This window comes from Mandrillus leucophaeus, unplaced genomic scaffold (genome assembly GCF_000951045.1).
Source record: "Mandrillus leucophaeus isolate KB7577 unplaced genomic scaffold, Mleu.le_1.0 Scaffold181, whole genome shotgun sequence".
Taxonomy (NCBI): domain Eukaryota; kingdom Metazoa; phylum Chordata; class Mammalia; order Primates; family Cercopithecidae; genus Mandrillus; species Mandrillus leucophaeus.
The window spans coordinates 1,909,108-1,922,529 of NW_012101821.1; the positions used below are offsets into that span (position 1 = coordinate 1,909,108).

Below are 13,422 nucleotides of genomic sequence, written 5' to 3' on the forward strand. Positions count from 1 at the left end.
AATCTCCTGTCTAAGCCTCAGGAGCAGCTGTGATTACAGACGCCCGCCACCATGCCCAGATAATTTTTGTATTTTTGGTAGAGACAGGGTTTCACCATGTTGGGCAGGCTGGTCTCGAACTCCTGACCTCAGATGACCCACCCACCTAGGCCTCCCAAGTGCTGGGATCACAGGCATGAGCCACTGTGCCCAGTCCTTAAATAGTATTAATATGGAAGTAAGGTAGTATTTTAGTGTTTATTTACTTAAATGGTACAAATATGGCAATATTTAAGTAAATAAATACTATTTAAGTATTTATAAATTAAGCTTTCTTTAATATTTATTTACTTAAATCTACCATATCTATACAATAGAAAAACTGTTAAAATAACTGTCAACAGCAATATTGTCTTAAAAAATGAATTGAAAGAGGTAGTCTTACTAGATTATATCTGAACCAAACAATGAACACTGTAATCATAGATCATTATAGGGAATAAAACACAGTAATCTATGATATACAAAGTAAAAATGTGCTTCACAAGCTTGCCTTAAAACAGTGCTCCTCTAAGTAGCATGTATTAGATTCATCTGGTGGGCTTGTTAAAACACAGATAGCACAGCCCTATCCCAGTATCTCTGATTCAGCAAGTCTTTGCTGAATTTGCACTTTTTTTTTTTTTTTTAACAGGAGTCTCGCTCCGTCACCCAGGCTGGAGTGCCGCGCGATCTCGGCTCGCTGCAAGCTCCGCCTCCCGGATTCACGCCATTCTCCTGCCTCAGGCTCCCGAGTAGCTGGGACTACAAGCGCCCGCCACCACACTGACTAATTTTTTTGTAGTTTTAGTAGCGACGGGGTTTCACCGTGTTAGCCAGGATGTTCTCAATCTCCTGACCTCGTGATTCACCCGTCTCGGCCTCCCGAAGTGCTGGGATTACAAGAGTGAGCCACCGCGCCCGGCCTGCACTTCTAGTAAGTTTTCTGGTGATGCTTACGCTGCTGCTCTGGCAACCATGAGAATCACTGACTTAGAATAACTGTGAAGCAATATCTAAAATTTATTGGAGGAAAAAAGCTCCATTACATGAAATCCATAGTAAAGTAGAAAGTAGTAAAGTAGAAAGAGCATGTTCTTTGAAGTCAGGTAAATTCTAGGATCAAGATTTTTATTCTTGTACTTACCAGCTGTGTGAATTTGAACAAAAATTATTTACAACCTCTCTTGAGTCTTAGTTTTTCCATCTGTGTAGTGGGGAAGAAAATACTTAGCTATCAGTGTTCTATGAGGATGAGCGAGGTAACCTAGGTGAAATCACCTAAAGAGTGCCATATCTGAATATCTAAAAGGCATTTTTCAGATAAAAACTTTACGGAGATATAGCTTGGAATTATAATACATAAATATATAAATACATTTAAATCTCAATTATACATGTGAGATATAATCCAGAAAAATGCATGAGGAATTTTTAAAATTAAAAATAACAAATATTTTTGGAAATAAGTATTGCCATTATAATGTGAGCAAAAAAGCAGAGAGATTAATTCCTTTCTTAGATCAACTGAAAACATTATTTTCTGAATCTTATTTTTAAGAATTGTATTAAATACATTTGTTCACTTTTAATAGCGTTTCATGATCAGCATTAATTAGACAAACAGAAAAAATGGATATAATCTAATTATTTTGCATAGTCAGTAAAAGGCATAATGAAATGTATCAGTGTTAAAAAATTGTTAAGTTGTGGTTTCTGAATTCTGTCTTTGCCTGTACATATTCTTGGGTCTGAATAAACTGTCCTGCATATGTATTTTGTGAGTGGTAACTCAACTACATAATCATAGACACACATTTAAATAACCATCTATAAATCTTCAGTTTTATATTTTTTGTCAGTCTTAACACTGAAATATTTGAATATCGAGATAACTAGAAATCTGTGCAAAATTATCCAGAAAAGTACTTTTTATTTTTCGAGACAGAGTCTCACTCTGTTGTCCAGTCTGGAGTGCAGTGATGCAATCTTGGCTCACTGTAACCTTTGCCTCCCAGGTTCAAACAATTCTCATGTCTCAGCCTGCTGAGTACCTGGGACTACAGGCGCACACCACCACGCCTGGCTAATTTTTGTATTTTTAGTAGTGATAGAGTTTCACCGTATTGGTCAGGTTGGTGTTGAACTCCCGACCTCAGGTGATCCACCCGCCTTGACCTCCCAAAGTGCTAGGATTACAGGTATGAGCCATCGCGCCTGGCCCAGAAAAATACTTTTGACAAAAGTACAGTTAAAAATGAAGCTATTTAATTCTCATGTCACTGATACGAGAAAACACTTTAATTAAAAAATCAATTTCACAAAATATGGATATATACAGCAACATGAATCTCAAAAGTATTATGCTAAATGAAAGATGTCAGATACAAAAGACTACACACTACATGCTTCCATTTACATGAAGTTCTAGAAAAGGTAAAACTGTAGTGGTAGAAAGTAGTTACTTGTGGCTGGGGATGTGGTGGGGATTGGGGGGGATACACTGCAAAGGAACAAGGACAAATTTTTTTTAGGCTGACAACTGTTCTGTGTTTTGAATGTGGTGGTGGACACAACTGTGTGCAATGTTCAAAATTCAGCTAATTGTGCATTCAAAATGGATGGATTTTATTGCATATAAATTATATTCAGCAAAACTGGGAAAAATCAATTTCTATAAAAAAGAATTAATTTGTATAAAAGGTCTTTTCCAACGACGAATGCCATATCCAAATTGTAACAAACACTTGGAAACCCAATTGAGTTTAAGAGGACAAATGATAACTCTACCGTCTAACCATGATATCAAAATGTCTGCATATCCAGCACAACACGAGGGAAGTGAATCCTGCAGGACCTTCTAAAGCAAAATGCTACCAAGCCTTCAGGATGTGATCAGTCTTGACAAGTTTATGTGATGACAGTGGGAGTTCACTGAAGAGATTTTAGTTTAAATGTTTTCCTAGTTGTCTTTTCACTTTAGATAGATAAGGAAAAGTGAAATAAATGACAAGAAAAATATAAGTATTTGCTATATTTATTATCGTTTTCAGATCGATATCTGCAAATGACATTAAGGAAAAAGATGAACATGCTAAACTCCCTGTGTACATTGCACAGAATTTTCCTCAGTTATTTCTAGATCAATGAGGAGAGGAAATGTATTCTCCTTAGCAAGCAATATGATGTTCACTGTTTTCTGTGAAGCCAGTAACCAAGGGCCCCAAATAATTTATCACGCAGGATATAGCATAAATGTCTGGTAGTTTAAAGCGTCCATGAGGTTTCGTTTTAATATTGATTCTTAGAAACAAGAAGTTTATAGGCCGGGTGTGGTGGCTCACGCCTGTAATCCCAGCACTTCGGGAGGCTGAGGCGGGCAGATCACAAGGTCAGGAGATTGAGACCATCCTGGCTCACACAGTGAAACCTGGTCTCCACTAAAAATACAAAAAAATTAGTCAGGCATGGTGGCGGGCGCCTGTAGTCCCAGCTACTCGAGAGGCGGAGGCAGGAGAATGGCGTGAACCCGGGAGGCGGAGCTTGCAGTGAGCTAAGATCACTGCCACTGTACTCCAGCCTGGGCGACAGAGCGAGACTCCATCTCACCAAAAAAAAAAAAAAAAAAAAGTTTATGGGGAAAAAAATTGCACATCATTTTTAAGAAAAGGTGCAAAAGATTTCTCCTGGGTATGAATAAACACCTTTCTTTGCACAAAGTTTTATGTATGTCTAGGAATTCTGCTTGTGAAATATCTTTTAGACTTTTAAAAAATAGTCATCTCTGCAAGAAAGTTTACAAATAAACAATATTAGGAAAATGGCAGCCTAAGGGACTATTTTTCTAGCAGGGATTTATTATAAAGAGTTATAGGTACTTATCTGTGTCCCTCTTGACTTTTGATGTAATCCTGTCACTGATTAGCTTTGATTTTAGAAGTGTTAATTAAATACTTTTCAATGAAAACATTTGGGGGGGAAAAATGTGCCACCAAATTGACTGCTGGATATTTGAACAGTGTGACATCTGTTTTATTCTTTTCACCTAAAAAACACTTTGTTAAGCATTTAGGTACATTACTGAGCTAAATGAAAATTATGTCAGAGAAAAACGTTATTCATTCATTAGCAGTTATGGGAGGTTTACAAACTTACTGTGACAATAACTCATTGTCTAGTCATCAGAAATTTTACACTGGTTAATCATAACATAAAAAGTTCTCACCAGTTTTCTGGGGTCCTATTACCAAGAATTTTGGTAAGCGATCGCAAGTTTTTTCTTTGGACCAAATGTCTCTGTGGCGTTTGTCGTCGCAAGGATTCTAAATGGGAGAAGAACATAGAGATGTATTGTTTTCATGAATGTGTCCATTGTGTGCCAGCTTTTCCAACTTGTGTTCTTTAAAAGTATACCAGGAAACGCTGGGATAAAAACATAGGCTCTTTTAAAAAAATGAAAGCCCTGAAGTGGCATCATGGAAGTTCTGAATAACTCCCTTCCATCTGGAGGCTGAGCGTATACAGAGGAGGCTGGAGATGGGCAGTATTTCCACTTTGGGTAAACAGTCTCAAAGCATGAACAGTTTAATTGGCTACTAGCAGTCCTATTTATTTTTTAAATAGTTTACTGGGCAGAGATTATGCTTCCTGCTAACCTAAAAGATGATACACACCTAAAAGATGATATACACATGTGATAATAGTATTCAATATATAACTGAAATATAAGTTGTCAGATCTTTATTCTAAGTAACTTTGAACTTTCCAGCTGTGCTTCAGAGGGATAGGGATCTGGCAAAAATACTACTATCTAAAGAGTAGATACCTCTCAGCTGCCATCAAAGCTTGATGAATGTGTATCTAAAAATGTAATTTTATAGACTATGATGCTAGAAAGTCCTAAGTTTTAGCAAAAGGGAATAATGAGAGTGAGTTACTACCTTAGGGATTCTGCTTTTGGTGTATAATATTTAATGCCAACATCCACCACACAAGTCCTACTTAGAACACCCTTCATTTTAAGAACAAAGTATATATTATGTAGAAAAGGAGGAAGAATTACAGTACCTTTAATATTATTTCAGGAATGGGCAAACAGTACCACTTTTTATTTTTAGTCAGTTAATACCATACGTATGTGAAGTTCAATAAGACTTCTGCTTATTTTTAATAAGCAACAGATGTTAAGACTAAAGTGAGTATTCTTTTTGGCTGTTCTTCTGAAAAAGTTTAAAACTTGTCACCTGAAATAATGATTTCAGTTTAAAAGTTAGGTTAAATTAGCAGGAAAATTGCATGTCTTTCCATTGGCTAACGTTTGGTGATGTTTTATGGTAGTTAAAATGAAAAGATGCTTGTTACAATGAAAAGATGCTTGTTGAAACAATGGAAAAGTAATATGCAGTCATAAGTCAACAACCACCAACCTTAACCTGCTAAATGTGCAGTTGTTATGGAGTTACCTGTGTGTGCTCAGGAGGTAATCAACTTACGGTTGAAAGCTGAATGCATTGAATATAAAGTTCAGAGTTAACAAATTCAATCTGTGGTAAAAATTTACTGAGGTCTACTTCTGATGATTGTTACTGTTTTACCATCAGCTCTGTCTGTAACTCTAGTAGCGTTGAAAACAGTGATTAGGAAGCACAACTTTTGAAGCCAGATGGCCTACAACTGATTCCTGCTCTGCCACACACTAGTTGTGTGACCTTGCTTAACTGACTGAGCCTTTCTGTGCTTCAGTTTCTTCATCTGTAAAATGCAAATCATAACTGTACCTACCACGTAAGGTAGTTGTGAGGATTAAATGAGTTAATACATGTAAAGTGCCCAGTCTGACATATAGTAAGCAAGATGTAATTATTTGCCAAGATTATTATTTTTCACAGATGATGGAGTGGACAATTTAAATTCAAAGTTGTTCCTGCAGTTAATTCTATGATACATAAGAGTCTATGCTTTGAAATCTAGGTTACCCCCAGGGTCATCTGAATATGCCATATTCATGTGGTATTTTATCTTAAGAAGCTCAGTGATTTTCCCATGAAATGCTTTCCCCCATATTAATCCCTAATTAATACTTCTGAAAGCTGTCCACACTCAGCGGCTCTTGGCTGTTGGTGTACCTCATGGTTCAGAAGGCAGATGTCAGTTCTGAACTCTTCTCAGAGATCCTTTAATATGGTTTAATCATTAAAGATATGGGGATGTGTTCAAAGGCTACCTGCCTAACAAACGACCTGTTTGCCATCTTCTACTCTTCCAGCCTATTGCAACATGTAGATTTATCTCTCACTCCTGATTGAAGACATTATATCCACTGAATCCATCACTGAACTTTCTGAATCCCATGATTTCCAATGCACAAGGGAACAGGGAATTGAGAGCAATATGTAGCAATGATAAAAGACTACAGTTTAGGAAGGAGTAGTTTCTCAAATTTACTAACATTTCCAAAATGCAGGTTTTTTCAGGTGGCTTCACTTTTCACATTTGGAATCTCTCACAGAATTATGTTCCTGGAATTAATGGGTTATATCAATGATTGAATTAATTTTACCTGCCAGAGAGGGTCTTTCTGATCAGGAAACAGCTCAAAATACTTGTGGGCCAGTTGTACTGGAGGCAGAGTCTGAAGTCGCAGGTTGGTCCAGCTCTTCACAAAGTTGGCCAGATTAACAAATGTATATAATCCCAGTCGGTCATTCCCATAGTTGGACAAATGGGTCATGAAAATGCTGATCTGAAAAAAGCAAATGAACTTCAGTGTAAATAACATTTATTTTGACACTAGAGGGCAGTATAATCACAGCGATGCTAGTTTTTTTCCTTAAGTAGTCTGCGCAGGGTTTCAATTCATGGTGTGTTTTTGGATTTGGGACATATCCCTCAAACCCTCATTATATTCATACATACTGGAGGATGTGTTATCAGCAAGACTTGAGCATTTTTTCCCTGAAATTTTCATATATTTCATAACAAAAAATACATTCAACATCAATAGCGGCCGTATACCCATGTTGGTGCAATAAGACTGTTGTTGAATAACATAACCTGTATGTTTCTCAAGCCCTTTTTCATATTCTTTAGTTCCATTATTCCCAATATAAAACACCTCCTTTAAGAAAAATCTTTAACTCTTGGCTAGATAAAATTGACTCGTCCTATGGAAGCAGCTGACCTAGATTGAATCCATGCATTCAAAGAAAATCACAGCAAGTGTGGGACATTTTTTACAATAAAATAAATTTGAACTCTGCAGGTTAGACTGCATTGGTCTAGGATGTAAATGTACAATGAGTATTTGTAAAACTATTGCTTTAAGTGAATGCAGATAATTTTTGTTGGTTAGTGTTGACAAATGAATTCTTCTGCATGGGATTTTTAATGGCAAAGAAAACCTTTGTGGCATTTATGCTGCTATAAAAAAGATCATAAAAATAATTCATGTGATAATAGTACTTTTGGAAAATATATAATGTCATGTGAATGAATAGTAACAATGGTTTACTATAATCACAATAATGAGTTTAATAGGTCATTCATTAAGAGACTGAAGTATTCAAGAAAATTTATTGAGGTAATGTGACAGAGCTGAAAGAAAAAGTTATACTAAGATTTAATACAATAAAAAAGAAAAATGTAATTACTTAACAACTATGAATAAGAGGAAGTAGTAATATCCTATGGAACAAATCCTGCAGGCTTTTACATAAAAAGCTTCATTGTGATCAAGAATATTTGCATTTCTATTCACTCTGCCTGAACATATATTAAATCTTTGAACTTTTGCAAACAAAATATTTTGTGAGTGATTTAAAATAGCCATCTGTACCGGCAGACCAACGTAGTCATGGAATTGGGAAGTCAGCCTTTTACTATTTTGAGTCTTTCTGAAAAAACGAGACTTTAAAAATTAAACCTTCTGGTTATTTTTTAATAGTAACTTCAATACTGTGACTTAAATTTCCTCTTTTTCTCCTGAAAAATTTATCAGAACATTAGGTGATTGAGAAACTTATGAAAATCATTCTTAAATTTGGAAGTTTTTTTCTAATGTCTGTTGGAGGTGGTCTTTACTCATTTGTTTTACATGCCACATTTTTCAATGTACCTTAATAAGATAGCAAAATGATACTTCTGTTCACCTTTCTCCTAAAAATTTTTTAAATACAATTTTAAAAACGTGTATTTTTAACCTGGTTAGTAAGTTCAAATTTCTTGCTTTATTTTTATGAAAGATTTGTCAGTAAGTCTGTATGTGTCATATTTCACTTGAATAATATCTGCATGGGACAGAAAATGGGAAACAGAGATAATATATAAACTTGTGATACTAATACATTTGAAATCCCTTTGAACTCACTTTTTAACCTCAGAAAACATTTTTATTCTGACAATTAAAGCAGAGAGCTACTCTCTACCTGCGTGACCATGGAAAGTAAAAAAAATGCTACTCTTTCTGATAAAGACAGAGAGAACCCAAAATGATTTATGAGCTGGTAAAGAACATTGCTTTTCATGAAACTGAACCTGATTTGCAAGAATTCAGGTGATACTTATAAGGTGTTGAACTTAGTCCTGTAAAAGAAAACCTACTTAGCCTCCAAGCATGGAACTTTTCCCAAATGTTCAATTCTATTTTTATATTCACACTTTAATATAATGCAAGGTGCACCACAAGCTAAAGGATGGTTTAATGTTTTTGTAATGCATGTCACCTTATGATCCTTTTAGACTTTGGACTCAAGCCTGAGATTTGTTTTGTGCTCCTAAAGAAATACAAATCCATAAGGGAATATAATTTGTCAGGACATAATACATTTCAATTTCTTTTTGAACTTTTTTTTTCATGAATCACGATATTTTCTCTAGACATGGAATATTGCACATTTCTTGCTGAACATGTAACCTCTCTAAGTTTTCTTTGTTACTTTTTTGTTAGGAAGGTATGCACATTAAGCAGGAGAATTGACAAAAACAGATATATAACGAGAATGTTTTGGTCAAAAAGTTAGCTTGCTTTCTAGACAGCATTTCTTCCTTACCTATGTACTGACCTATGACATTTATAATGTCATTTCACTTCTTGGTAATTCCTCACCTGACAACAATTTCTGTACAGCATAGAAGGAAACAAAGACGAGGCTTGAAAAGGCTGCTAGTTCAGGAGAAGTAGATATTAGTTTTTTCCTAAAGATGATACTTTTACAATTTTAAGAGTACTTCAGGACTGAGGTTTTATTTTTGTTTTATTTATTTATTTTTTAAAGATGGAATTGGTCAAAATAGATTATTTTCTTTATACTTGTAGATTCCAATGAGAAGGAAAGTGTCAACAGAAGTGACAACTGCATTTATAAAACAATTTTTGCTATAAACACACTATGAGTAATTAGTTGTCACCAAAAGGACTAATTAGCTGCTTAAAACTCACATCATTTGAAACTCTGCCAAAGGCATAATGTTTATTTGACTAACAACTGAAAAAATTCTTTCTAGTCTGTGAGATATAGATGTGTATAGCAAGATGGTTATCTGTGAATTTTTTTCTGTAAAAAGGGAAAAGGTAAATATCAAATACCACATACGTTAGTATTTATGAGAAAGGAAACAGATACCGTTTGTCAAAGTGTAACTAAGAGAAAAATGTGGGAAGCTTTATCTGTACTTTCTAGCATCAACCCTGTGGATCTATTAAGCTGTAAGTATGGGGGGATGCATGACTCACTACCAAGAATAAAAAGCAAAACATAGGTCCTGGTGCAAACACTGTTGACAATACAGTAAGTATTCTCTTTCTTTGGAGAAGGCTGGGAACAGGAGAGGAAATGTGGATGTGAAAAAGTATGCTAGTTATTATAAACTATGCCTTTCATGACCATGCTGCTCAGTTGAAATCCACAAATATTTTTCTGATTATTCTGCTATTTGCCAGATGCTCTGCTTCATTCTGAGGGTGCAAATATAAATATGCTGCTCATTCTTTTAAGTTTTGTTCATGAAAAGAGTCAGAATTCAGAAGTTCTCTTTTCATAGCAATCTATGAGTTTACAGCAAACTCTTTCTCTCAGCCAACCCGTTTTGTTTTGCTTTAGTATCCTTCTGGGTGACCATAGATTCAAAAGGTTTAGGATATATACAAATCAACTGAGAAGTTTTAAAACATTCTGATCGCCAGTCTTTATACTCATAGATTCTGATTTTTAGGTCTGGAGGAGGTCCTGGTACCTGCATTTTAATCATCTCTAGTGGTCTTGATGCAGGTGTCATTGGAATACAGTTTGAGAAAACCTGGCTAGACCCAGTTCTCCCAGAGAAACTTTTATTTTCCATAGAAATGTATATTTTATTCATACAGAAAAGATTCAAGTCATCAAACCCATTGGTTGCTTTGTAGTAGCTTTGAACACATTTGAACACGTTTTAAAAACAAGCATGTTTTATTAAGTTCATAAAAATATTTCAATGTCCTAGACTTTGAGTTGTCCTTAGTAAAAAACACAACTTGGTAAGCCCCGTTGGCCATGCCTTTCGAGGGCTTCTGTACTGCTGACAGATGTGTGGTGATGCTCAGAAGATTGCTATGAAAACAGAACTGGTTCATACAGACATGTGAATTTGGCTTCTGATTCCCTTCAATCCTGTTTATTTTATTTTTAAATTTTACTTTAAGTTCCGGGATACAAGTGCAGAACATGTAGGTTTGTTACCTAAGTATACATGTGCCATGGTAGTTTGCTGCCTATCAATCTGTCATCTAGGTTTTAAGCCCCATATGCATTAGCTATTTGTCCTAATGCTCTCCCTCCCCTAGCCCCCCATCCCTTAACTGGCCTCGGTGTGTTGTTCCCCTCTCTGTGTCCACGTGTTCTCATTGTTCAGCTCCCTCTTATGAGTGAGAACATACGGTATTTGGTTTTCTGTTCTTGTGTTAGTTTGCTGAAGATGATGGCTTCCAGCTTCATGTCCTTGCAAAGGACACGATCTCATTCCTTTTTATGGCCATATAGTATTCCATGGTTTATATGTACCACATTTTCTTTATCTAGTTGATCACTGATGGGCATTTGGGTTGGTTCCAAGTCTTTGCTATTGTAAACAGTGCTGCAGCAAACATATGTGTGCATTTGTCTTTATAGTAGAATGATTTATATTCCTTTGGGTATATACCCAGTAATGAGATTGCTCGGTCAAATGGTATTTCTGGTTCTAGATCCTTGAGGAATTGCCACACTGTCTTCCACAATGGTTGAACTAATTTACATTCTTACCAGCAGTGTAAAAGTGTTCCTATTTCTACACAGCCTCACCAGTGTGAGATGGTATTTCATTGTGGTTTTGATTTGCATTTCGCTAATGATCAGTGAGCTTTTTTTCATATGTTTATTGGCCACATAAAAGTTTTCTTTTGAGAAGTGTCTGTTTATATCCTTTGCCCGTTTTTTTTTTTTTTGATGAGGTTGTTTTTTTCTTGTAAATTTGTTTAAATTCCTTGTGGATTCTGAATATTAGACCTTTGTCAGATGGGTAGACTGCAAAAATTTTCTGCCATTCTGTAGGTTGCCTGTTCACTCTGATGATAGTTTCTTTTGCTGTGCAGAAGCTCTTTAGTTTAATTATAATCCCATTTGTCAACTTTGGCTTTTGTTGCAATTGCTTTTGCTGTTTTAATCATGAAGTCTTTGCGCATGCCTATGTCCTGAATGATATTGCCTAGGTTTTCTTCTAGAGTTTTTATGGTTTTGGAGTTTACACTTGTCTTTAATCCATCTTGAGTTTTGTATAAAGTATAAGGAAGGAGTTCAGTTTCTGTTTTCTGCATATGGCTAGCCAGTTTTTCCAGTACTATTTATTAAATAGAGAATCCTTTCCCCATTGCTTGTTTTTGTCAGGTGTGTCAATAATCAGATGGTTGTAGATGTGTGGTTGTTATTTCTGAGGTCTCTGTTCTGTCTCTGTTCTGTTCCATTGGTCTGTATGTCTGTTTTGGTACTAGTACCATGCTGTTTTGTTACTGTGGCCTTGTAGTATAGTTTGAAGTTAGGTAGCATGATGCTTCCAGCGTTCTTCTTTTTGCTTAGAATTGTCTTGGCTATATGGGCTCTTTTTTGATTCCATATGAAATTTTAATTCATGTTTTTTTTTTTTCTAATTCTGTGAAGAATGTCAGTAGTAGTTTGAAGGGAATAGCACTGAATCTATAAATTACTTTGGGCAGTATGGCCATTTTAATGGTATTGATTCTTCCTATCCATGAGGATGGAATATTTTTCCATTTACTTGTGTCCTCTTTGATTTCCTTGAGCAGTGATTTGTAGTTCTCCTTGAAGAGGTCCTTCACATCCCTTGTAAGTTGTATTCCTAGGTATTTTATTCTCTTTGTAGCAATTGTAAATGGGAGTTCATTCATGATTTGGCTCTCTGCTTGTCTGTTGTTGATGTATAGGAATGCTTCTGATTTTTTGGCACATTGATTTTGTATCCTGAGACTTTACTGAAGTTACTTATCAGCTTAAGGAGTTTGGGGCTGAGACGATAGGGTTTTCTAAGTATAGAATCATGTCATCTGCAAACAGAGACAATTTGACTTCCTCTCTTCCTATCTGAATACTCTTTATTTCTTTCTGTTGGCTGATTGTCCTGGCCAGAACTTCCAATACTATATTGAATAGCAGTGGTGAAAGAGGGCATCCTTGTCTTGAGCCAGTTTTCAAGGGAATGCTTCCAGCTTTTGCCCATTCAGTATGATATTGGCTGTGGGTTTGTCATAAATAGCTCTCATTATTTTGAGATATATTCCATCAATACCTTGTTTATTGAGAGTTTTTAACATAAAGGGATGTTGAATTTTATCAAAGGCCTTTTCTGCATCTTTTGAGATAATCATGTGGTTTTTGTCATTGGTTCTGTTTATGTGATGGATTACATTTATTGATTTGCATATGTTGAGCCAACCTTGAATCCTAGGGATGAAGCTGATTTGATTGTGGTGGATAAGCTTTTTGATGTGCTGCTGGATCTGGTTTGTCAGTATTTTACCGAGGATTTTCGCATCGATGTTCATTAGGGATATTGGCTTGAAGCTTTCTTTTTTTGTTGTCTCTCTGCCAAGTTTTCGTATCAGGATGATGCTGACCTCATAAAATGAGTTCAAGAAGAGTCCCTCCTTTTCAGTTGTTTGGAATAGTTTCAGAAGGAATGATACCAGCTCCTCATTTTACCTCTGATATAATTCAGCTGTGAATTAGTCTGGTCTTGGGCTTTTTTTTGGTTGGTAGGCTATTAATTACTGCCTCAATTTCAGAACTTGTTATTGGTCTATTCAGGGATTTGACGTCTTCCTGGTTTAGTCTTGGGAGGGTGTATGTGTCCAGGAATTTATCAATTTCTTGTAGATTTTCT

The 13,422-nt window shown here is 35.8% G+C and overlaps 1 protein-coding gene across 1 annotated transcript in view; it reads right to left on the reverse strand.

The window, feature by feature from the left end:
* NDST3 (N-deacetylase/N-sulfotransferase (heparan glucosaminyl) 3) overlaps positions 1–13,422 on the reverse strand; it is a 242,460-nt gene that overhangs the window by 49,561 nt on the left and 179,477 nt on the right. The window contains exons 7-8 of the mRNA XM_011977608.1: positions 6,578–6,760; positions 4,244–4,340 (exon numbers count right to left, since the gene is read on the reverse strand). Coding sequence (XP_011832998.1) covers positions 4,244–4,340; positions 6,578–6,760 — 280 coding nt within the window. The remainder of the gene's footprint in view (positions 1–4,243; positions 4,341–6,577; positions 6,761–13,422) is intronic.